Source organism: Chelonia mydas, chromosome 5, assembly GCF_015237465.2.
Source record: "Chelonia mydas isolate rCheMyd1 chromosome 5, rCheMyd1.pri.v2, whole genome shotgun sequence".
NCBI lineage: Eukaryota > Metazoa > Chordata > Testudines > Cheloniidae > Chelonia > Chelonia mydas.
In genome coordinates this window covers 13,884,990-13,912,225 of record NC_051245.2, presented here as the reverse complement: position 1 = coordinate 13,912,225, position 27,236 = coordinate 13,884,990, and the positions used below count along the sequence as shown (strand labels likewise).

At 41.3% G+C, this 27,236-nt stretch overlaps 1 protein-coding gene across 7 annotated transcripts in view; it reads left to right on the top strand.

Annotated features, from left to right (window-relative positions):
- Window positions 1-27,236, top strand: part of SMAD2 (SMAD family member 2) — a 68,232-nt gene that overhangs the window by 21,741 nt on the left and 19,255 nt on the right. For 4 of the 7 annotated variants that reach the window (XM_037902483.2, XM_037902482.2, XM_043546749.1 and 1 more), the window contains one exon: window positions 26,631-26,720. The exons of 2 other annotated variants lie outside the window; for them this stretch is intronic. In XM_037902483.2, the coding sequence (XP_037758411.1) occupies window positions 26,631-26,720 (90 nt within the window). Of the gene's footprint in view, window positions 1-19,642; window positions 20,112-26,630; window positions 26,721-27,236 lie in introns of those variants that run through there. One more of the 7 variants, XM_043546751.1, reaches the window with a different exon arrangement.

Here is a 27,236-nt window from a genome sequence, read left to right as displayed (position 1 = left end):
GAGGTACCTTCTGGTGTCCAGGACCTCTGGGTAGTGGAGTTTACAATTGTCAGTTAGGCGTGATACAGCTGCTGGAGGGCTCTTAAGTTTGACATCAGTAACACACTGTACTCTGTTGCTGTGTTGACCTCAGTACATCAGCCATGGCTCAATGCTGTTTTGGGAGGTGGTCTTACTGTGTGTGTAATGGGATGTTCACGTGGGTGGGAGACATTTTAAGTACAGAAACGTGCACAACTAGGTCAACGCAAGGTGGCTTACATCAGCCTAACTTTGTAGTGTAGACCAGGCTGAGTTTAAATAACTTGGATTTTTGTTAAGTAGTATCACAAGACTGCATACTCTTCTCAAATCTTAATGGCTCCTAGAACCAATTTTAATTCTTACATCTGGTTTGTCAAGGCGGCTGTATTCTAAATAAACTTACTGTATATACTCTATCATAAGCTGGTTAGTTTATAAGCTGACCCCTTCCCCCCCGCCGCCCCCCAATGGATAAGGAAAAATGGAAAATTTTTATGACCCATTCATAAGACGACCCTATAATTCAGGGGTCAGCAAACTTTGGCTCCTGGGCCACCAGGATAAGCTGCTGGCAGGCCGAGATGGTTTGTTTACCTTGAGTGTCCGCAGGCACGGAGGTAAACCTACGTAAATAAGTAAACAGTGTCCCAGTGCACTAGGTGCTTAACCTGATGGGCCGGGACAGCAACTGGTGGAGTCTTTTGGGGGCGGGGGGGAGGGGAAGCTGGGGATCAGGGGAGTAACCTCTGTGACCATCTCCCACATGACCCCACACTCTCTCCCCTTCCCACCTTATCTGGGGAGGGCCAGGGGAGGATGTCTCTGGCCTGGTTGGAGCTGCTCTGGCAGGCCAGACCAGGCAGTGCAGCTGCAGCATGGTCCAGCAGGCTAGGCCAGGCGGCATGACTGCAGTCTGCTCTGGTGGGCGGGGCCGAGCGGCAGGGCTGCAGCTTACCAGCCCCAGAGCTGCAGCTGCTTCAGAGGCTGGAGGGAGAGATTCTGGCCCCACCTCTTCCATTCTGGCTGTGCTGCCTCTCCTTGCTCCCTCTGTTGGGGGGAGGGGCTGTGTCCCACATCTCCCTCTCTATACCCATTCATAAGCTGACCCCCTTCTCTGATGCTTCCCTTTTTTACTAAAAATTGGCTTATGAACGAGCATATACAGTACTTCATATGAGTTTTATAATATACAATGTTCAGTGAAAAGCTGTTCGTGTAATTTAAGTTCTGTCATGCAGTATAAGAATTGTTCTGAGAAAGCAGAAACACATGGAATGCATGTTGGGATTGCACAGCGGGGATGCTTAGCCTTTCTTAAGTGGGTCAGTAATCTAGAGCAGAGGCTAAGTAAGTGCAGAGTTCCTTGTGATGCTAGCAACCTAGTAATTTGTGGTTAGCTGGCTGAATATTCCAAACAAATCAGTGGGATTTTAATCCCTTTCGTCTTCAAGAAAACAGTGGGTATTAAATGTTGCCACCTGTGATTTTTTTGTTTTCTAAAATCCATAAACATGTTCTGCTTTCAGGAATTTAGTTTAAAACTACCAAGCCCAGGCATATTTGTAAACCGATGTCAAATAGCACAATGTAGTACAAACAGTAGTAACTGTACAAAGGAATTCCAAAAGATGAATTTTATTTGGAATCCTTGTGAAGAAGCAGTTTTTTCCTGGTATTCAGAAAGACTTAAGTGACATGGGTAATTTTGAAACCCATTGTCATAATAACATAAAAATGGCTATAGTGGGTCAAACCAAAGGTCCATCTAGCCCAGTATCCTGTCTTCAGACAGTGGCCAGTGCTACATGCCCCAGAGGGAATGAACAGAACAGGTAACCATCAAGTGATCCATCCACCTGTTGTTCATTTCCCAGGTTCTGGCAAACAGAGGCTAGTGACACCATTCCTGCCCATCCTGGCTAATAGCCATTGATGGACCTATCCTCCATGAATTTATCTAGTTTGTTTTTGAACCCTGTTATGGTCTTGGCCTTCACAACATCCTCTGGCAAGAAGTTCCATAGGTGGACTGTGTGTTGTGGGAAGAAATACTTCCTTTTATTTTAAACCTGCTGCCTATTAACTTCATTTGGTGACCCCTAGTTCTTGTGGTGTTTACTACTTCTCATAACACTTTCTGTACACCAGTCATGATTGAAGTCTATATCATATCTTCCCTTAGCAGTCTTTTCCAAGCTGAAAGGTCCCAGTCTTATTAATCTCTCCCCATATGCTGACTAAAACTGAATCCCTTGTATAAGTGTTAGCTATAACTGAAATCAAACCTTTAACTAACCAAAGCATAATGCATGGTGAACAGTCAAATAGCTTATTCCCCTATCTAAACTCAGTATAGACTCAGTTGGCACTATGCTGCAACTTCAGTGACCGGTCACAACAATAGAGGAATGGTCAAATCTGAAATTATTCAAAGCATAGGATTGCCCCTAGGGTACTGTCTGGTTGTCAAAACAATTTGACAGAATAAATGTCCTTGAGAGATGTAGAACAAGCAAGAATATTTCTGGTTTCAAGGATTTATTTTATAAAACTGAGCTGTCTATGCATCAGCAGAATTCATAGCACCAACATCAAAGTGCTTGATTAAAGCAAGCTGGTATTTCTCTGATGGAGACTCTCCATCTAATCAGAACTCTTTCAAGAGTAGAAATCTACAGTGGGACTTTAAAGGATGCCATCAAACCAGCATTGCTTGGTATCTGTTCCACTGCAGGCTCGAGGAGGTGGTGGTGGTGTACTTAGGGTCTACTCAGGGTAGCGTTTATTGTGCTCGGGGATTCTACTTTTTGGTTTCTAAACTCGTTTTCCCTACCTAGTCAGTATTACATGACTTTCTAGAGGCAGTGGAGAAGCACTATCATAGTAGGTTCCATGGCTTTGAGATTACACAGGATTCTAAGGGAGTGTCAGCTGGTCTGGTACAAACTTAAAAGTAAACCTCCTTTACTTAAGGATTTCCCAGTAAGTAGCAAAGCTAGCCATTGCAGACAAATTGAAGTAGGTTTTATAGAGTACTAGAGATCCATTAGAACCAGGAAGGCTTTGATCAAATGTCTCAAGAAGTGGCACTAAAGAATAGTATTTTACAAGTAACCCTGTAAAAATGGCCACTGAGGCTCTTGTAGGACTCTGTTTACACAATCAAGCTGTTAAAAGTATTTATAAGTCTCTTTTCAGGATCCTGGTCTGAATATAAATGTGTGGAGTGTGTGGGTTTTGTTGCTAATAGTCACAAGCTTTGTGTGAAGTAAATCTAGGCATCCAGAAGCTTCCCAGAACCACACTTGTCTTGAATCTCATTCTAAACATGTGCCCTTTTTCTTCCAGGCACAGATGTTGGTTCATTATGATAGCTGAATGTTGTAGATCAGAGATTAATGTTTCACCTCCTGTTCTGTGAAGTCTCCTCTTTATGCAGAATGTGGGGGTTTTTCGTGGAAGTTTAAGCCAGTGCATTTTTATTATGTTGTATTTCTAATATGCACTATACAAGGGTTCATTAGCTAAGAACTGTAGAATCTGGCCTTGTTCTCAAGTATGTGAATTAATTCAGACAATAACTATCCAAAAATCTTAGAGTATGCAATAAGTTCTCAAGCACGTGTATGCTGGTACTCTACAACTGTAGTTCCCAATGTCTCCCACACTGCAACGTTTATCCCCTTCCAAACTGGAACCCTTTGCCTTCTAGCTGTGATACATCCCTTCCTTCCCATATTGTCAATTGACAGGGTTGGGGAGAGGAGGAAGGGGAGGCTGGTCACTCCCTTGACACCTGTAGCTGAGTCCCAGAGTGAGATCCTATGTCCTAGCCTATTCATGTGGAGAAGTGTCTGGAGCAAGCAGTGATGGTGTGTGATAAAATCATAGCCTTACTGCTTTAGTCCATTTCAATGCAGGTGGTGGGGAAGCCCTAGTCAGGGAAAGGTCATGTCTCTGGTCTCACTCTCCAACCACCCCAACCAGAGGGGCAGGGATGAATACACACAGCTGATGAACAAGCCCCTCCTGGCCTCTGGGGGTGGGTGGAGAGATGCATGGCTCGCAAGTGAGCCCCTCTTGGTCTAGGGGGGAATATACATGCAGCCGGTGAGTGAGCCCTCCTTGCACCGGGATGGGGTGGGGAAGAGACGCACAGCTGGTGAGCAAGCCCCCCCTGGACCCTGGAGGTGGAGATATACATGCAGCAGGAGAGAAGACCATCCAGGCTGGCGCAGAACAAGTGCAGCTGGTGAATGAGCCCACCTTGGCCCTGGGGAGTGGGTTGGCAGGGAACATGTGCGGCTAAAGCATTATGCTCTGGATTGCAGCTTTACTCAAGTTCAGTGCATTTTTTTTTTTTTTTTTGTCCCCCATCCTAATCTCCTTCTACAGAGGGGCAGATGTGCCAAAAATAGAGGGGCACTGCAACAATGTGGGCAATGTAGCAATGCCCAGAGCTGGCACCACAGGAGCTGATGCTGAAGGGATCACAGACTTTTTAAAAATTAACATTACTCTGAACATGGCAAAATTGCAGCCTTACTGATTAGTGAAATATTCATATGAGCAAGGGCAGAGTTGCATTTGGCAAGGCAGAATAGTCTTTACAATTAAACAAGCAATTTAGAACCACCATGTTAGAGCCACAAACTTCTGGTATGGAAGAGGTACTTGTGGTTCTGAGTGCCAACTTATTCACATTTATGGTGGAGAAGAATGCTTATAACACTTAGTTTTAGTGAAGTTCACAACTTTTACAGCCTTAAAGTGCCTCTTGTCACTCCTAGCGCACTCTTGTGCCGTTCACTAGGAAGCTTTGTCAGCCAAGTGGTCAGATGGCATGGGATCCTATAGGCTGGATTCTCATCACAGGGGTGCTATTGTCATGTCAGTTTGGGTACCATGAGTGCAAATGAGTCTACAGAAAGTACCAAGGCTTGTAACTGGGGTAATAGTTTACCCCCTGTGTCTTGATGTTGTTTCAGAATCTAGTGTGACCAACAAAGTCAAAACTGTCGTCTATCCTGTCCCTCCCCACTCTGTCACCTGACAAATTCATGACATGATTGTAAATGTCTGAAGATAGCAATTTAGAAGAATTCAGGAGAGCCAGTGGCTCTCATTACAACTAGATGTTGCTACTAATATACACCTTCTGCCCAATTTAAGATTTGTTGAATAGGAAAGTTTGACATATGAGGACTTTATGTATTGTTGTCCACTGACGGGATGCATTTTGGGAAGGAATCTTTGGAGCCTTCCAACAATCTGTTCTTGCAGCTAGACTAGATAGGTACGTCATGGATGCTAGCTATGGTGTTTGGAGAACTTCACCATAAAGTGGACACACAAAACATTGGGTACCCAGTTGCAGCAAAATGGCCAGTTCCATGGCAAAAATACTGAATTATATGGTGTGTGTGTGTAATGCCAAGTTCCATGGCTGCAGAATTGCATAATCCACAGGACCTTCATTGACATGAATAGAGCACTTAACACTTTTTTGGACCTGCTGTTTCCGGCTTTTTTCAGATTCCGGTGAGGCATCATTGCATTGGTTTACGATCAGCTGATCTGTAGCACTTTTTAGCAGTGAAGAGAGTTTCAAACAATCTTTTCCCTTTAAATTTTTGCGTAAGAAAGGGATCAGGGTGGTCACATCTCTTCTCTCCCCTCCCACCCCCCTTGCAAACAACCTTTTCAGTATTCTCTGGGGGCATCATTACACACTGATTGAAAACATACTCCAAACTGCACTGTAGGTTACATGTGGCTGGGTGACATCTGTGACCAAATGCACCCCTACATTCACACCCCACACACTATTGTAATATTTGTACAAAATATGCATTGTGCAGTATCACTTGAAAATTTATAACTTCCTGGTCAATAATATGGTGAAATGTATGTAGCAACATGTGTAAAGTTTATGAACATAAACTGAAACTATGACTGACTGATATGTGGTTACCAGACAAGTCTGGGGAGTGGATAAACCTGTTTCTCAAAAGACAGAGGACAAACTGAGACCTCTAGTCAGGTGTCATCAAAGTTGATAGGTGATCACCTGTCAAGTGGCCATTCTTTGGCAAAGGGGAGGGGGCAGTAACAGATCAATCTACATTTTAGGGAACAGCATGGAACCTCTTTCACTAGAAGACTCCAACCTCACAGCAGGAATAAACTTTATCTAGGGATAACCTTCAGGAAAATGTATTTCAAAGGGTAACTGGACCATAAAGTGAGGGCAAAAACAGCCCCCCCCCCCCCCCAATATTATCACTTTCACCTAAGAAGACAAAGGAAGGAGCCATTTGACTCTGGGGGAAAATCCTCAACTGAGAATTAGGTCAGTAAAGCTGCTGGGAACCTGTCGTAAGAACTTTACTTTGAACCAAGTTTAGTTTGTGTTTAGTTACTAAAGGCATCTTATCTTTATTTCTCTAGTAACCATTTCTGACTTTAATGCCTTGTACTTGCTTAAAGCCTTAGGTTTTGAGTACAAGTATATCTTTTTAGTTAAATTTATTTTATGCTTGAATCAAAACTAATCCAGTATCTTTAAACTGCTACTTTAAATGGAGTTACACACAGTTCAAACTGTTGTACATTGACTCTTCATAGGGCAACAGACGTAAAATATCTGAACAGTCCAGGATAGGGCTGGACAATGCAGAACACATTTTTGGGGTGGGGGGAGAAATTCAGAACTGGGGGTGTTAGGTTCACCCTGAAAGTGACAACCAAGGCTGGTGGAAGTCAGAGTGACTAGAGTGTGCTGGCAGGCTGCAGCTATACACAGACGCTTGGAATGTGCACTGCCTGCTCGTTGGCTGTTTGAGCAGCCCCTGTTGAGAGCTGCAGCAGCAAAGCTTTGAGAGGCACCCCAGGTTGCAGGGTAGATGGTGACACAACCCCTCTCTGGTCTGGATTGCACCCCAGCATGTGACATCATCCGTAAATGCTGAGTGGACATTTGGTAGGAACTCCGTGCAGTCTTCTATATCAGGTTTTGCCTTCTAATCTGCAGGAAGCTTAAATTCTGAATTTAAGTGACCATTATGGATCTGTTGGGGAGAAGATGCTTAGAAATAAGCCCAAGCATTTGCAGTTCTTCCTCTGAAAGGCTGTAAAGAAACTTGCATGCACCCTTGCATTTCAAAGCTACTTAAGGTTTTTGTTGTGTTTATGAAACTTCCTCTATCTCAAAACGGAGACTCTTAAACTAAAACTGCAGTAAAAATTTTGGTGTAGAGGAGTCTCAAGGGGTTGGTATGCTAATTCGGGAACTTACTGAGTGAACAAGAGCTTAAACAGGTTAAAATGAAGTGAAAATAACCACATGGGGAAATAATTGGCGCAGCTGGCACTAAAATCCCCAAACTGTAATTTTTCAATGGCTTCCTGAAGTGTGAGGATCCTAAAATTTCCCAATGCCCTTGTCACCTGAAACTGCTTTTAAAAAAGCTGCAAAATGGCACTGTTGCAACATTCCTTTGACAAAAAACTATGTTTGGAGTATGCTGCCATTGCAAATGGGTCAAAACGTGTTGGCAGGGTAAAAAGCGTCTGGAATTGGGACGACAGTATAAGCTTTCATACGTATGTTGCTACGGCTAGCTTCATACTTCCACCTTTTGGTGTTTGTCACAACCCTAGCTGAGCTCTCCCTTCTGGACACTTACCAGGCTGCTGTGTTTGGTCCCAACACACTAGATCCATATGTTTTCTGCTTCCTGAGGTCTGAGCAGAATCCAGACGTTTGCCCCCGCCTCTTAACCGCATGCACTACTCCGCAGTTAGACACTCCTGCTTGGCCTGAGCAGCTGACTCCGGCTTATGGGGCTTGGCTAAAGGGCTGTTTAATTGTGGTGTAGTCATTTGGGCTTTGGCTGTAGCTTGGGCTCTAGGACCCTGTAAAGTGGGGGGAGGGTGGGGTCCTAGAGCCTGGACTCCAGCATGAGCTCGAATGTCTACAGTGCATTTAAACAGCCCCTTAGCTCAAGTCTCACAAGCCTGAGTCAGATGGCGCTTGCCATCTGAGTCTAATTGCAATGTATACATATCCTCAAGGTGCAATTCCTTTTGTCTAGTCTTTTGTAGCACCCCTTTTTGAGCTGAAACCTGTCCCTCCCTAGTCTTGCTGCCTAGACCTTGTGACTGGCCTTGCTTCCATTTTGAATAGACAACCCTCCATTGTGTCACTACCTGCTGGAATTTCAGTCTAAGGTGGAAGTAAAAAAAAGCCGAGAAGGCAGACCCACCTAACAATCGAAGTGGAGTTTGTAGTCTGCTACAGGTACATAGTTAATAAGCAAAATCCATAAGTTGTACATAGTTCTCCAGTCATCACATCCCTCTATTGCAGTCATTCCTAATATTCAACCAGTTTTCCCCATGGTACAGCTAAAAGTGGCCCTTGGTGTTCCCTTGCAGGAGGGGTAGATTTTACTCCAGTAGCCTCTGACAAGAGGTCCGAGATTGTGAAGGTAAAGAACAGGAGGCATAAGTAGATACCACCAAATGTCAAAGTTCAAAACTGCATCTGGGATGCAGGATCCTAGGTGCTGACTTGAAGAAATTAACTCTGGCATCAATATCTGCAGTCTACTGTCTTCCTCACTTGTGCTATTTTTTTGGTTCTAAACTTTTAGTGGCCACACAGGAGGGGGCAAGGATGTATTGGGTGCCCAACGCTCAGAGTGGGAACACCTGACATTAAACTTAGTTTTTAAAAAAATCTAATCCAGATAGGCACAGACTTCATGAAAGGAATGCCATCTTTCTATCAATTACATCTTGGTTTCCTGTCTTCTCTGCCAAGGTAACCAGTCACATTAACTGTAGTCCAAAGTTAAGTGTTTGATCTCCATTATGGTTACCTGATTCATTGGAATGTTAGTGCTTACACACAGGTGTGTAACAGTGTTCCTGCAGCAGGATATTAGTCTCTCATGCCATGTTCATTTTATTTTCCTCAATCATTCACTATTGTAATTGCAGACTTTGAGTATGTATTTTCATTTCCTTATTTTTCTGTACACCTCTTGGTGTATTTGCCAAATACACCATCTGGACCACTTTATAATAGGGCTTTCAGCCTGATGAAACAAAGCAGAGGGGATATGGATTGAGGAATTGGACTTCACAGTGCAGTAGTCAAACCATGCATCCTTAGATGGTGAGTTGTAAAAAATTGTGCAGTTTTATAGGCAGGCTCAAAAGCATTTTTATTGTAACAGCCATTAGAATTAAAGTAATGCTGTCTGCCTAAAGATATTCTTTCGTTTTGGTTCTGTGCAAGGCTATGGCTGCAATTAAGGTTCTAATCTTGTCTATTAGCTGGAACTGTTGAATCCCCTATAACAGGGGACCATTACAGTTTAGGTTACAGCATCATGTAACATCACTGTTCAGGCAGTCCTTCAAAAAAGAAAATCTTTGTTAAATAATCAGGCTGAAGTCTGCCAATTTTAAGATCCTGCTATTCAAGAAGTCGTGATTTAACCACAACATCTGCTGCAGTGTTCATAGATTTAAAGGCCAGATGGGCTAGTATGGTCTTCTAATCCAGTGGTTCTCTACCTGTCCAGATGACTGTACCCCTTTCAGGAGTCTGATTTGTCTTGCATACCCCAGAGTTTCACCTCACTTTAAAAGCTCCTTGCTTACAAAATCTGACATAAAAATACAAAAGTGTCACAGCACACTATTACTGAAGGGTCTTACTTTCTCATTTTACCATATGATTATAAAATAAATTAAATATAAATGTTATATTTACACTTCAGAGTATAATATATAGACCAGCATAAACAAGTCATTGTCTGTATGAAATTTTAGTTTGTACTGACTTCGCTAGTGCTTTTTATGTAGCCTGTTGTAAAACCAGGTAAATATCTAGTTGAGTTGAGATATGCTTGAGGGGGTACATGTACCCCCTGGTTGAGAACCACTGGTCTAGTCTGACCTGTGTAATGCAGGCCATAGAGCTTCTCCAAGTTGGTGTACCAAGCAAGCAAGAAGGCATTGGCATGTCAGTTAACCTTCATTGTATGCAAATATATTTTAACTCTATATAAACTAGTATTTAGCTGTCTTACCTTGTACTATTCACAAAAAAAGCTTGTATTTTGAGTCAGTTGGAAGCAAGGATCTGATATTTCATAGTAAAAGATTTAGGGTTTTTGCCTCAAAGGTGAAGTACCAGTTCCTGTTCCTTTTAACAAAGAAGCTTTGAAGTATTAGTGGTGTTTCTGCCTCATATGACTGGGAGTTGCTTGTAGAGGGAGGACTCTCCTATTTGAAGAACCCAAAACTTTCCCAGACTTAGCACAGGTGGCAGTCTTCGCCTGGGAGATGAGAGGATCAACAGTATTTTACATTAGTAAGGAGGGTGTTCAGAGACAGGAGAAACACAACTACATTTGGTATCTGTTTGACTAACAAGGTGGTCTACTGAAAATATAAAGGAATTGCCCTGTGTCTTCCTGTGCAAGTAAATGCTTGGAAGTGGCTAGGTATAAGAAAACAAATCACAGCTCCACTCAGATTGATGCAGTAACTGCTTGTGATTCCATTAGTGGAAAGTGTCTTCCTAACAGATGCCAGTGAAGGAGTTATACTGTAGCCAAGAAGAAGCATAGATGCAGCTTCAAGCTACAACTAACAAGGTCAGTTTGTCACTCAGAAGTTGACTACCATGGTTTAAAGCCCATACTGAAGCCCCAAATTACCCCATAAATAACACTTGGTTATTTTGATTCAATTTGGGATTGGATCCTTATTTTTAATGTGCATCTACACTAAATATCTGTATCCTAGCCTTAACCATGCACTTAGTCTGATATGAAGACACTAGTGTAGATAGGATTCTTGTGTTTTTACTACTCTGCCATGAAAACCAAATCATAAGATTTTTCATGATACCATGGCAAAAACTTTTGAGTGCTATCTGTGATGTTTGCTTTCACTTGCATGGATGCATTTAAAAATGTTAGTGTGTCGTCAAATCTTCCCAACTCTAGCTCCATGCAAGTTAGGGTTAGTCCACACTACAAGTGTTACATGGGCGTAGCTGTGCTCATGCAGCTGCGCCATTGTAGCGCATCTCATAGCTCTCTCCCATCAGCAGAGTCTCTCTCCCATTGGCATAATAAATCCACCTCTGTCACAGGAGAAGCTCTCCCACCACTGTAGCCCTGTCCACACTGGTGCTTAGGTCAGTGTAACTTGTGTTGCTGAGTGGGGTGGCTTATTCACACCTCTGAGCAATGTATGTTTGAAGTGGTAGTGTACCCTGACCTCAGGTTAAAAAGGAGCTCTAGTGTAAACAGGGCACAGGTATTTTTAGGGCTGCCAGACTATTAAAAATTTATCTCTAATTGCATGATTGATCGCACTGTTAAACAATAATACCATTTTAAAATATTTTTGGATGTTTTCTGCATTTTCAAATTGATTTCAGTTACAACAGAATACAGTGTACAGTGCTCACTTTAAATTTATTTTTGATTACAAGTGTTTGCACTGTAAAAATATTTTCAATTCACCCAATACAAGTACTCTACTGCAATCTCTTTATCATGGAAGTTGAACTTACAAATGTAGAATTATGTACAAAAAATAACTGCACTCAAAAACAGAACAGTGTAAAACTTCAGAGCCTATAGTCCACTCTGTCCTACTTCTTCAGTCAATCGATAAAACAAGGAAGTTTGTTTACATTTACTGAAGATAATGTTGCCCTCTTACATAAGAATATAACAGCCATACTGGGTAAGACCAAAGGTCCATCTAGCCCAGTGTCTTGTCTTCTGACAGTGGCTAATGCCAGGTCCCCCAGAGGGAATGAACAGAACAGGTAATCATCAAGTGATCCATTTCCTGTCTCTCATTCCCAGCTTCTGGCAAATGGAGGCTAGGGACACCATTTCAGCACATCCTGGCTAATAGCCGTTGATGGACCTATCCTCCATGAATTCATCTAGTTTGTTTTTGAACCCTGTTATGGTCTTGGCCTTTACAATGTTCTCTGGCAAAAAGTTCCACAAGTTGCATGTGCATTGTGTGAATAAATACTTCCTTTTGTTGTTTTTTAAACCTGCCTATTCATTTCATTTGGTGACCCCCACTTCTTGTGTTATGAGAAGGAATAAATACTTCATTTACTTTCTCCACACCAGTCATGATTTTATAGACCTCAGTCATATCCTCATTAGTCATCTCTTTTCCAAGCTGAAAAGTCCCAGTCATATTAATGGCTCCTCATACAGAAGCCGTTCCATACCCCTAATTTTTGTTGCCCTTTTCTGAACCTTTTCCAATGCATCTTTTTTGGGATGGGGCAACCACATCTGCACGCAGTATTCAAAATGTGGGCGTACCATGGATTTATATAGAGGCAATGTAGTATTTTTTTTGTCATCTTATCTATCTAAGCCCAACAATCTGTTAGCTTTTTTGACTGTTGCTGCACATTGAGTGGATGTTTTCAGAGAACTATCCACAAAGACTCCAAGATCTTTCTTGAGTGGTAACAGCTAATTTAGACCCCATCATCTTATATGTATAGTTGGAATTATGTTTTCCAATGTGCATTACAATTTATCAACACTGAATTTCATCTGCCATTTTGTTGTCCAGTTACGCAGTTTTGTGAGGTCCTTGTATAGCTCTTCACAGTCTGCCTGGGACTTAACTATGTTGAGTAGTTTTTGTATCATCTGCAAATTTTGCCACCACACAGTTTACCCCTTTTTTAGATCATTTATGAATATGTTGAATAGGACTGGTCCCAGTACAGACCCTTGGGGGACAGCACTATTTACCTCTCTCCATTCTGAAAACTGACTATTTATTCCTACCCTTTGTTTCCTATCTTGTAACCAGTTACCAATCCATGAGAGGACCTTTCCTCTTATCCCATGACAGTGTACTTTGCTTAAGAGCCTTTGGTGAGGGACCTTGTCAAAGGGTTTCCAAAAATCTAAGTACACTATATCCACTGGATCCCCCTTGCCCACATGCTTGTTGACCCCCTTGAAGAATTCTCGTAGATTGGTGAGGCAGGCATGATTGCCCTTTACAGAAACCATGTTGACTCTTTCCCAACAAGTTATGTTCATCTATTTGTCTGACAATTTTGTTCTTTACTATAGTTTCAACCAGTTTGCCCAGTACTGAAGTCAGGCTTATTGGCATGTAATTGCCGGGATCACCTCTGGAGCCCTTTTTAAAAATTGTTAGCTATCCTCCAATCATTTGGTACAGAAGCTGATTTAAATGATAGGTTACAGACTGCAGTTCTGCAATTTAACATTTGAGTTCCTTCAGAACTCTTGGGTGAATACCATCTGGTCTTGGTGATTTCTTTGTTTAATTTTATCAATTTGTTCCAAAACCACCTCTAATGACATCTCAATCAGGGGTAGTTCCTCAGATCGGTCACCGAAAAAGAATGGCTCAGGTTTGGGAATCTCCCTCATGTCCTTGATGCAAAGAATTCATTTAATTTCTCTGCAATGGCCTTATCTTCCTTGAGTGCTCCTTTAGCATGTCAGTTGTCCAGTGGCCCCACTGGTTGTTTAGCAGGCTTCCTGCTTCTGGTGTACTTAAATTTTGCAATTACTTTTTTGTCTTTGGCTAGCTATTCAAATTTTTTTTTGCCTTCCTAATTATATTTTTACACTTCATTTGCCAGAGTTTATGCTCCTTTCTATTTTCCTCACTAGGATTTAACTTCCACTTTTTAAAGGATGCCTTTTTGCCCCTCTCTGGTTTTTACTTTGTTTACTCTTCTTATAGACAGTGTCACCAGAAAGTGAGAACAAGCTTTTGGATGGCACTTTTGTAGCCAGCATTGCAAGATGTTTACATGCCAGGTACGCTAAACATTCATATGCCCCTTCATGCTTTAGCCACCATTCCAGAAGACATGCTTCCATGCAGATGACACTTGTTAAAAAAAAATAATGCGTTAATTAAATTTGTGGCTGAACTCCTTGGAGGAGAATTGTATGTCCCCTACTCTGTTTTACCCACATTCTGCCATATATTTCATATTATAGCAGTCTTGGATGATGACCCAGCACATGTTCTTCCTTTTAAGAACACTTTCACTGCAGATTTGACAGAATGCAAAGAAGGTACCAATGTGAGATTTCTGAAGATAGCTACATCTCTCGACCCAAGATTTAAGAATCTGAAGTGCCTTCCACAATCTGAGAGGGACGAGGTGTAGAGCATGCTTTCAGAAGTCTTAAAAGAGCAACACTCCGATGTGGGAACTACAGAAACCAAACCACCAAAAAATAAAAATCAACCTTCTGCTGGTGGCACCTCATTCAGATGATGAAAATGAACATGCATCGGTCTGCACTGCTTTGGATGGTTATTGAGCAGAACCCATTATCAGCATGGATGCACATCCTTTGGAATGGTGGTTGAAGCATGAAGGGACATATGAATCTTTAGTGCATGTGGCACATAAATATCTTGCAATGCCGGCTACAACAGTGCCATGCGAACGCCTGTTCTCCCTTTCAGGTGATGTAAACAAGAAACAGGCAGCATTATCTCCTGCAAATGTAAACAGACTTGTTTGTCTGAGTGACTGGCTGAACAAGAAGTAGGACTGAGTGGACTTGGAGGCTCTACAGTTTTACATGTTTTGTTTTTTGAATGTAGTTATTTTTTGTACATAATTTTACATTTGTAGGTTCAACTTTCATGATAGAGATGGCACTACAGTACTTGTATTGGGTGAATTGAGAAAAATACTATTTTTTACAGTGCAAACACTTGTAATCAAAAATAAATATAAAGTTAGCACTGTACACTTTGTATTCTGTTGTAATTGAAATCAAGATATTTGAAAATGTAGAAAACATCCAAAAATATTTAAATAGTATTCTATTAACTGCGATTAATCACCATTAAATTGCTTGACAGCCCTAATTTCAATTGGTATTCTATTTAACAGTGTGATTAAAAATGCAATTAATTGCAATTTTTTTGAATTAATCACGTGAGCTCACTGTGATCGACAGCCCTAGTGTTTTTACCACTGGGAAATACTGGAAAGACACCAATGACTGTCAAAAGCACAGACAGGCCAATCTTCCCCACTATCTAATTTTGCTCATAGCAAACCTAGAGCACTGACTATGAGCTGCCTTTTTATTTTTATTTTTAAACTACAATGTTTTTGCCTACCGCTTGTTTAGTTGCAATGTTCACTGAGGGAAAACTTTAAAGTTCATTGGACGCAGGGCCTGAGTCCTATCATCCTGAAAGACTTAATCTGTTTTCCTGTCATTCAGCATTGTGTGAAAGAGGTCAACAGGATGTAAAAAAAAAAATTATGAGCTGCAATGAGTTCACACCTCATTGTATGTTTTAGTTGTATCAGAAGAATCAAGTTGTGGAAATAACCCTTAGAAGAATACAGCATAGTAATGTGACTTTAGAGTTCATGCAGAAGACAATGCACAAAATTTTGTGCAGGTTTTTGTTTTTAAAAAAAAATATAGAATTCTTCAGTAGCCATTTAAAGGCACAGGTGGTGGTTCCCAGTTTAGGTTTTGTGTTAATCCGTGAAGGTTTTTTGCCTTTTAATTGTAGAAATAAGAATTAGGATAACTTATTATTAACCAGAGCACGGCAGCCCCCGGGCCAACTATTCTCTCCCAACTTCCTCCTTGTTTTTCCCCTGGCAAGGTCAGCAGTGGGAAGCCAGAACCTGGCACTGCAGGTTGGCTGCTGCTGTGCCTGGTGCCATGGAGTAGGCAGGTATAGCGCTCCCCATCTCCTCTTGCTGGTGCCTGGGGCTGCTCCTTAGCTCTCAGCCCCCTTTGAGTGCTCATGCAGCTAAATCCCTCACTGCACATATCCCCTTGTTACTTCCTCCTTGAACCAAAACTTCACCCCTCATACATCACACTGAGCTACCCACTACCTCTGTGCTCTGAGTAGTTTTCAATCTCTTTGAGCTGAGCACGCCCATTTGAGTTGTAATTTTGGTTGCAGACCGCCCCCTACCCCAGACAGGCTGGGTGGCCTGCTGAGGTGAGTCGGGGATGGAAGGGCCCTTCCTGCCCCGAAAATGGAAGTCAAACTACACCTGTGCCCGAGCACCAGTGCCCTGTAGGGCAGAAGGCTTGGAGTCCCAAGAGGGCATGCCTCCCCCTGCCCTGCTGAGCCCTGGAGTTTTTATAACATGGATGGGCTCAAAAGAAAAAGGTTGAGATCAACTGTGTTAGGAAATATAAGGTAATAAGTGCCCCAACTGGGGTTTTCATCCGGTTTAGTTAAAACCACAATTTGTTTAGGCCTAGGACTGTCATTGACCTCAGAGGTAATTATCTCCACTTCCTCTTGGTTTGGAGGCGTGCCCTCCCCATCCCCACCAGTGAAGTTTAGTTTACATGAACTAATTATAATCTGTAACATAGGCTTTTAATTCTTCTAAACAGGAAGAAGGTTGACTAAATGACACTTGGAATCTTTGCTTCAGCTGCTGATGGCCTTCCACTAAAATACAAAAGCCAAGTCCCATAACTACCTGGTGTTTCCCTGAAAAGGCAGATTTAGCAAGGACTCTGAGCAGATTACTAAAATGCCACTTCTGAAACGACTCTAACTGCATTTTCAAAAAGTACAGATTGTTGACCATATCAAGCATTTACATGGTCCTGAGCACTATCATATATGAACACCTCAGAATTATTAATGTAATTTACACTCTCCCAACTCTGTGAGGTAGGAAAGTATTACCCTCACTTCTAGAGATGTGGAATTTGAAGTAGAGACCAATTTGCCTAAGGCTACATAGGATGTCTGTGGCAGAGCAGGAATTGAACCTAATCTCTGAAGTCCAGTCCACGGCCTTAGCTTCAGTGCCATCCTTCTGACTCTGGCTTAGTACAGCTGGGGAGAGGGGGTACAAAATTCCTCTGATTGTAGCATTGTCTGGTTGCTGCATGTAAACTAAAATAGCCATATGACATGTTCTTTCGGTAGCTACCAGCAGCTTCATAGGAATTGTCCTGGCTGTTGGTATCAGAGCACAGAGAATGTCCTTAGCAGATGGAAAATGGGACTAGATATAGTGTCTCATGTAGCATAGATCTGCTACAGGAAGCTAACCTTATCTTATAAATAAAATGCTAATAAAAAGTTCATGACATCTAGATAGGGAAAATGAGAACATGAATTAAATTCATAGGATGTGGCATTTCAGGCCAATGTGGCCTCTTCTGTATTGCAGAAACTGAGAACTAACTAGTGTTTAGTTCTCCTACCTCTCATGTCAACACACATGCTCCTAAAGGTACAGGTGTTGCTTTGAGGACCTTTAGTCCTTAACTGTTGTAATGTACTTTATGTTAACTCTGGTGGAACATTTAATCTCCCTACTGCTGTTCCACAGTACGCTGCTCATTGCTTAAGGTGACCTCTCTAATTTACTTTCTGTACTGCACCAGCTTCATTTGGACCTGAGGCCACTTAACTGTACGAATATCACTGCATGCCTCATGAAGATCAATTGCATGCTGTTTTCAGAGATCGACTCTTTTGGGTTGGCTGACATCCATTACCTTTGTTATCTGGGACATCACATAATTCAGTGGCTCTCAGACTTTTGTACTGGTGACCTCTTTCACATAGCAAGCCTCTGAGTGTGACACCCTCCCTTATAAATTAAAAACACTTTTTAATATATTTAACACCATTATAAATGCTGGCGGCAAAGCAGGGCTTGGGGTGGAGGCTGACAGCTCATGATCCCCAGGTAATAACCTCGTGACCCCCTGAGGGGTCCCGACCCCCAGTTTGAGAACCCCTGACATAACTGAAGACACATACAGATGCTGGTGGCTGTTACGGAAAAACTATCTCACTAGGAGGGTGGTGAAGCACTGGAATGGGTTACCTGCGGGGGGGTGAAATCTCCATCTTTAGAGGTTAAGGCCTGGCTTGACAAAGCCCTGGCTGGGATGATTTAGTTGGGGTTGGTCCTGCTTTGAGCAGGGGGTTGGACTAGATGACCTCCTGAGGTCTTTTCCAACCATAATCTTCTATGATCCTATAGGAAACTAGGAGCTCAAAGCCCAGGTGAATTGTCATTTGCAATACTTTCTCATATGACCAGCTGGTTGAGATGTTACTTGGAGCGACAAGCAGTAACAGGATTTGAAGATTCAGTATGATAAGGTTGGGACAATAACAGTAGTTCCAACTTGTTACCCACACAAAATTATTTGATTCTCTCACTCTAGGGGCATCCACCCTTGCCCTTCCGTGGGCTCAGGGCGTAACCTTTACACTCTCTGGATTTGCATGGTCTCTTACCAGTGAAAGAGCCTTGCACAGTAATATCCTACTTAACCTCTATTTATTAACAATTACCAAAACCAAGAATGCATACACTAAATGTACAATGCTCACCACTCCCACTCCCATTAAGGCAGATTAACTTTTCTTGATGACCAGTCAGGATCAGGTCATCTGGCGGAACTCCAGTTTCTGCACAGTGTCCTTGGCAGAGTGAGGTCTGGCAGCTCTGATCTTGGGGCTGTGTCCTCGAGTTGGTTCCCAATAACTTCCTTTTAGACTCCAGTTTATATTGTGAAATTTGAGTCCTGCTTAGCTGTACCTTAATCAATCATCTTACTAAAATTTGACTAACAAATCCTAACGTAACACAATTCTCTCACTTAATCGTACCCCGCCACCTTAATTTACACCTAGCAAAATTAATTATGTAACAGATGCAAAGAACCAGACAAAGATCATACAGCCAAACAATAGAGAAATGGGGACCATAAAGATAAAACAATAAAGAAATGAAGATTTCACAACCACAACTATTAAGTGATTTCTTGCCAGACTGAATGCTATCAAACTCAGTTTTCTTTAACCATCTTAAGATGTTTCTTTATCTGGTGATGGTGGGCACTATTAGGATAGGATCACCTTCTTAACAGCCTGATATTAGTTGTTTTAATGTAATTTAGATGAAATGTGAGGATGTGACTTCCTGCTTCCTAGTTCATGGCTGCAGACAAAGGTTACCATATGGCTACAGGAAAAGCCCTCATCCTTTCAAGCTCGGGGCAGAAAAGGTGAGAGCTAGACTCCATTTAGGACTATCTCTTCCACCCAGAGGTGCTTTTGGATAGCATGGAGGCACAGTGGTGACTGACTTGGAGAATGCTGATGCCAGTGCACGGAGTGGACCAGCGGGTTAAAAAGCTGGAGCAGGACAGACCACACATTGTGTGAGGATCTCAGGATCTATTTTCAGGTAGCAAGGATCAAGAGAGTGGCCCAGCTGTGTTGTCAGGAAGGAGTTTGGATACAAGGGGTATGCAACTTTTTATGTAAGTGGGCTGACTTTTGCAGAGTGGTTTTGAGTTGTTGCTTCTTGAGTTTGTGCGCTCTCAATAGCTCCTTTAGTTCATAATCTTCTCCCCCTCCATCTCTGTCCCACAAGTGGCACTTATAAAACTCCTCACCCCGTTCAGTCAGTCGCCGCCACCCCCCCCCCCCCCCCCCCCCCCCCCCCCGGCTTGGCATACCCCATGGCAACCTCCCTTTCAGCTGTATGGGTTGCTGAGCGATGACAGATGTACGGATTTAAAAAGGAATATTAAGATGAAGGGAGAGGTTTATACTTGGTAACAACAATTTTCTTTTCTAAAATCAAATATATGGCAAGAAATTATACTGATCACTGTGGACAAAGTATTTAGTGTATAGTTTTTAGCCCACATGAGGAACCGGAATATAATTAGCATCCATCTGTTCTTCCTGGAATTAAATTTCATTATCTTTCTATTTAATGTATGAAAATAGGCCTAAACAGATTTTCCAGGCAAGCGATGTACAAATAAACCACGAATAAGAGCAATAATGACACTACTTTATGCCTGTTGTCAGAGATGACTCAGGCTTCTATAAATCTAGTACAACACCAGTTGGTTATGGTTACTATCTTATCTCAAGTCTTGGGAGTTACAGCAAACTCAAAGCAAGTTCTCCAGCACTACAATCAAATTTTGGAGAAATGCCCTAATACAGTAAGTACAGCAAACTAATCAGCTTTTCCATTACTCTGACAGTTGTTTCTCTCCCTCTCCCCCATTAAGATGTGAGGGTTCTGTTTGCTTTCAGCAAGTAACCTCTGTTAGTTCAGATAAAGTGACAGCCACAAGCCTTATCTCTGTTCTACTATTGCAGTAATCTAGCATTCCCATGTCCCAACTCATTACAAAGAGTGTGAATTCTAATGCCCTTACCATCTCTGGTCCAGTGAGTACCCTTCAGGAAAGAGTAGAATGAGAACTTAAACAAGCTGTTACTTTCTTTACTGTCTCCTAGTATTTAAAAGGATGGATTGGGTATTACTATGGTTAACTTAACTTATTTTTCATTTCCATTGCTGCTTCGGAACAACAGATGACTCAGAATAGGTGTGGTGACAGGCAGACTGGATTCACACTGGTGGAAAGGCTCATGGACCTAATGTCTGGAAAAGTAAAAGCCTGCAAGAACTGCTCTTGGGACATAGAGACAGTGTACGGGTTCAAGAAACACAAAACGAGTGTCACCTCCAAAGGATATGACAAGTTCAGGCATGAGGATAGGGAAATGATACAGGACTGTTTCAGGACCAAGAGAAATGCAAATGGACAACACCATTCTGAAGTGAAATTTAACAAATAAGCATCCTGGGAAACTAATTACTACAGAGATACAGCTGGCCAGTATGTGTGTCTGTCCTCCCACTCAGTACTGCCACTTCAGCTAGAGACAATACTGCCTGTTGAAGTGTCCCTACTCTCCAGCTCCCCTGCAACCATTCCACTCCTTTGCAAGACTGTGACAAGGAAAGTGGAACCCAATTATGCCTTTCATGAATGTTTGAGATCTACAGTCCATTGTAGTCTACTTAACTTATTTGATGTGGTAGCTGTCCTGCAACCTCATACAAGTATAACACTTCTTGAAAAAGAGGCTCTCTGTTGCTTGCACCTAAAGTGTGCTGGGTTCTAATACCAAAACCACCATATTCTTGCACCTCAACAAATCATAGTTAAAGCAAAAGATATAGAAATGCTTAAAACCATCAAGTCAAATGCTGCCACCACATCAGTCTAATGATGGCATGTCATGCCATCAACTCATGTTGAGTTGGATTGTCACTTCTCATCATTTACTCCACACGGTCCTTACGGTTTGATATACATGATACTTAACAAGAGACATGTAATACCCAAGGAGAAATCTGCCACCAACCAAACTATGACGATCACTGCCTCCTCCCAATGCTTCACTGTCACTTACACTTACGTCAGCACTATGCTGACTGCAGGCTCTTTTAAAAGTAATAGCCAAGATGCATCAGCTTTTCTGTCCAGCTGTGCACAGGAAAGTCCTGTTCCCTCACTCCATAATTTGTAGTCAGGAACTGATATTAAAGTTGCCACTTGGTGGTGGCAATCTCGAAAAGCCCTAAAGTATGGTGGCAGGTTCATCAAAATTTTTGCATGCTTCCAACTATTGATATGCTAAGAATTACTTCAGGTTTTTTATCCTGCTAATTGCTCTTCCATATTCTCTTTTCCCTACTAACTTATCTCTGCTTGTTACATTCTGTTGGTTATTTATTTGGCTGGCTTTTAGTCATTAAGACTCCTGTTTGGCTCAAATTTTATCTTATGTCTTGCCATTTCATCACACTCTCCTTTATAGTTTTTGTTTAGGGGTGTATCTACTCTCCAATTCTTATAGCATGGAGGTTTCTTGGACATGTTAAATTTAAGGATTTTAACTTTACATTCTACTTGACCAGTTTCTGAAACCTCCTCCCCTTCTAAATTGTATGGTCACAGCACCAAATACTAGCATGAGCCTTCTTGCAGGATGCTTACTAATTACTGCTTGAAGAAATTCCTGTGTTTACAGCCAATGTATATGCAGATACTTGAAGTTGCCCATTAGATGTTTCTGAAAGTGCCTGTACTGTGCACTCTTCCAAATGAAAGGCAACATATTCTGCCTTGAAATAAATGCTAAAATTAAGTTTTTGTTTTTGTGTTTAAAAATCCCTCAACACTGCACTCAGTCACTTTTTTCCCCTGATACAGAGCCTGGTAGGGTATGACCCTACTAGAGTATTTGGATTATGACCAGGGTTTGGAGCCAGATGCTCTATGTATGGTCTGTTCCATTCCAGAACTTACACTGGAGTCTGTGGACTCTTTGGTAAGAGCTGCTTTGCAACCTCATACTAATTGCTCCTTTCTATATAGGTTATATCAGGTAATGTAAAATAGATTTCTGAAACATGATGTAGGGCGGTATCCCTGCCCACCTCACTGAATGACAAGAGGCATCTTTGCCCACCTTACCATTATAGGTCAAACCACAACTGTCCTCTCCCGTTATCCCTATTTGTAGGTAAATCATTCATCATATTCAAATCGGACACTAATCTCTTCCAGTCCATTGCACTTCTACAAGTCCACTGATGCAGACTACCAGTTGTTTCCATATTGTCCAGATTTAGGCAATACAGCCAATGAAAAGCTTTTTCTTACCTTTTCTAGTTGGGCTCTTCCTTTACCCACTCCTCCTGCACTATATTCCAGGATACCTTCCTCACTAAAAGTAGCAGCTTTGGCATTCTGCCACAGATTTGTGGAAGCTTTACTGCAATTGTTGGGTCCATTTGGACAATTTCGTGCCCAGAACAGCTTCCTTTAGAACTTTAATCTCCACTTAGGAGGAAATGATGAAATGGAAGGGCTGAAAGCACACTGCCTGTGGTAATAGAATGAGGATCACACTTAAAGAATCTCACTGCCCTGGCCACTGTCACTTCTGGTAGTCAGAGGAAGAGACAGCTTGCAAATCCAGCTGATGCAGCTCTCTGTGTGGAAAGGTTTGGGCATCCAAAGATCCCCAGCAGAAGCATGTATTGAATTCTGAGTTAAAGAAGGGAGATCTTGAGCTGAAGGGACCTAATCCTTTATCTAGCACATCTGTCCTTAAGGGCTGTCATGCAACTCAACTGGGTAGCTTCCCTCCATGATGGAGATTCTCAATTCCATCTGATGCAGAAGAAGCAATATCCGTTTCTTCAAGGAGGACTTTCCATGAAGGCTAAAAGACATATTTGGCAATTCTCTAAAATCCAGCCAATTTCAAAATCATGAGGAAATGAGCTCAGCTTCTGCCTGTTTACAGCTACATTTCTGAGTAAGGGTGACTATACAAGGCCTTATCAAAGCTCTCATGTAAGCAGTTATACCACTATAGCCCCTGTGTGGATATTTTTATTAAGGTACAAGAGTGCCTTTTTTGGTTTAGCTTAAACTCCTTCCCAAGAGACAAACTAAACTGAAAAAAGTCACTCGTACTGGAATGTGTCCACCTGGGTGCTGGTGCTTATTGGTTTAAATTCACATCTTAGGTCATACCTACATAGAAAAGTCATTAAGTAACTGTAAAGAGAATATGGGAGTGCTAGAAAAATGCCCCAATCTCAACCTAGGATTCATGTATGCAATCAGTTTACATTACCCTTTTAAGAGTCGTGTTACAGGGGTGATAACAGGACTGTAGAAAAACAAGTGATTTAAAAACAACTATTGCATTTTGACTAATGTATATCTCAAATCTTATGGGGGAGGGGGAGATGAACCCACCTCATACCGAAAAAGTGAGGACATCAGAGTCAAATTAAGTGGTTAAAACAAATATGGATCACTAAAGCAGTGGAGTGTTTGGTCACAGCTCCTTTGAAATGCCTTTTTTCAAAAAGGCACTCCTACAGAGGACAAAGCCCATACCAAGCTTGAATAATTGGTTTTTAGAATGCAGTATGCCTTCCAAAGGAACAAATGTCTTGCAGTCTCAAATAGTGCAGTAGATCATTCCCTGTTCACTGAGAGTGATTCTTCATCCCAAAAGAAGTTTATGGGAAAGCTGACACTGAAAACACCGGCTTAAACTGGAATGGCCCAATTTTATTTGTGGGGAGTGAGTCTACTTTTTGGCATTGGAGCCAGGAAGGCTAGCAGATTGGATTATCTCAGATTTTTATTATCAAGGCTTGCTTCAGAATACAGTCTTTTTTTTAATGTCTTCCATTTTGAAAGATTTTTTCATTCTGTTAATCGGTTTATGTAGAATAAAAACGAACATTTAAAATCTTATTCCATTGATTGGACTGGTGCTTTTTTTGAATGCCATCTGGTCTGAAAATCTCTGGGTGGGGCACAAAAAGGGAAAATGCTCTGGATCTGGTTAGATGGTATGTCAGTATAGGTTTGCCACAGTGAGCAGTAACAAATATGGCAATGCTGATCTACTCTACTGATCATATAAGTTGGTTTCAAGCGGGTTCCATCCACACAAATCCATAGGTTTCCTTGACTATATTTGTATCAGGACATCTACATCGGTGGCTTGTCATAGATGGTTGGAGTTGAGGTGAAGAGCCAGTGTAAGTTAGCCCTAAAGCTCGTGTTGGTGTTACCTCTGTTCTAAGCAAATGTGTGCCCTGGCTCATAATGGGTGACATACTGTCTGCACTCTGGACCTGTTGAAAGATACTTGATAACGTTTGTGATTAAGTATTCTCACGTTTTGAATAAAAACATCCTTCCCTTCTTAAACAGTGTTCCAGGGTTCATTGCAAAATACAGTGTTGTGGTGATCAATCGGGAATACTGTTTGCCTGAGATCAGTTGACTAATACTGTTTGCCAAGCCACTTAAGATGAGCTAACAACTTGGTATCTCCACAAGTGTTTGGAATTAGTCCTTAGCCATTTAGACTAAAGTGCTGCTTGCATTTATCATGTTCTAAGTAATCCATTCAAACCTTACACTAAATTGTAACATTACTGCTGTGTTTGAAGGAGCCATATCTCAAAGATAACCAACTCCAATCATAAAACCATAAAGGCTTCATAGGTCAATTAATACCCAGCCCACAGTATGTACTAATGAGTCTTTAGACCCAGGCATCTTAGCAATAGTGATGCATATTAAAGGAAATGATCTAGCCTAAAGACTGCAAAATTTTATTAGTAAAGCGTCTAAGGGATCACCAAACCAAAGGTGATCCTTCACTCAGGTTCCTTATCTTGTTGCTTTTCCATGACACACAGATGCTAAATAAAATTCCCGTAAATTGAATTACCCTTGGTTGTAAATGGTATGTATGTGAATGGTTGCTGTTTGAGTTTCTTTATGCAAAATAGAGAACTCCTATACAAACCATTTGTGCGAAAATGAAACGTCCCATTTTATTTTTAAATTGCTCATTAGCACTTACCTCTGACTTCTTAGTGTAGGATATTTTACGCTAATTTTAATAAACGTTAAATATCAAAGCTTGAGCTTGTAAATAAGGGTTTGAAGATCATGAATTTCTGGTCTATAGTAGCATTTTAAAGATGTGTTAATAACTTCCGCAAGCAAACTTCAGACTGCTTTATAACTGGCACTTGGCATTTCAAAGCATTGTATCCAAACATTAGCATTCTCTTAAGTTTCTGAGGAGCAAGGGTTATTCTGTTTTTATAGATGGGGAAAGCAAAATTGTTGAGTGACTTCCAAAGCCAAATTGTTCTCTATGAGAGAGAGTCTGATAGAGCTGGGTATGGAACATCGAATACCTCGCTCCCAGAAACATGCTGCCCAGTCTGCAACATCACATTGTCTCCTCTTCGCTTAAAACTGTTGTAACTATTATTGTGGAGGCTCTTTTTTCACTGCTGCAATCCATCCATTAGAATCTCAAAACTGATTTAGCAAAAAATACTGGCTTTCACAGAATGGTAAGGGAAGGTGGGGGTTTCCCCCTCCTCTGCGGCTTATTTATGGTTTTGGTAGTCATTAGTTAAAATGTAACTCTAAGATGGGCTACTTTGAAGTTATTGTGTTAGACTGTATTCTTTTTTGTATACACTGTGGCAGCAGAAAATAGTATTTGATATGTGCTTTAATTAAGATATCTCATCATTTTCTGTAATTGTCTTAACGACAAGACAGGCACTCTTCTGAAATGAGTTGCAGTTTTTCTAACTTGGAAAAAGCAGTAAGCTAGCATCTGAATGGAAATATCAGATTGGTCCTTACATGGTGATGTCTAAAAGTTGTTCTCCTTATGCTGTAGCAGTTCAACTTAAGATGCACATGGCCTTACTTTATGAACTCCTTAAATAGGTTTATTTAAAAAAATTAGTTTTTAAAATTAAATCTTGTTTACAGCCAGGTTGATGAAGTTTTGCGTGTTTTAAGGGACATTACAACTTTGTTGATTTCTTAAAGCCAGAGAAATTGTTCACCTTTTTAAAACATTACCATTTACCTTGAGTCACATGTTCCATTTTATTGGCCTCCTTCATATAGAAAATAGAGCATTTGTGTTAGGTTTAACTGATCTCTAATGCTATATCTTCTATGTGAAAGGAAGTATTATGTACACTTTTCCATGTTTTACATCATGGTATTTTGAATAACCATGTTTCCATATTCACATCAATTTTTTTGTTTTTTGTTTTGTTTTCAATTTATGCACAGCACTTGCTCTGAAATTTGGGGACTGAGTACACCAAATACGATAGATCAGTGGGATACAACAGGCCTTTACAGCTTCTCTGAACAAACCAGGTGAATATGCTGCCCTCTGTCTCATCATAGAGATCTTGTGGGAGGGATTGGCTTTGGAGGGTCTGTAGAGGGATGCTTTTGCCATAAACTATACTAAAATGCTTCCTAGTCATCGTATGGTACAGCACTTCAAAAACAATTGCTTGCCACTATTTTGAAAAAAAAAAGTTCTCAGCTGATGTTTTGACCAATGAAAATTCTAATTCTGGAATAATCCTCCTTCCACACCAATGCCATTGAAAGAATGGGAAGACTTGGAAAATGCAAGCGCTAATGTGTTTTGGTATTTATAACAACCAGGTTAGCACACTTAACTCCTCAGGCATAATCGTACAAAGTTTTAAAATTCCTTTGTATGCCATAGATTTTTGAACTAGTAGCACATATCTGATCAATTAGCAGGATTTAAAGAATTATTCTTAGAAAATTAAATAGGCTTTTCTTCATGTCACCTTTACTTTGTGTATCGAGGTTTGTCTCTCCCATCCCATAACAATCATAAACATCTGCATTTGT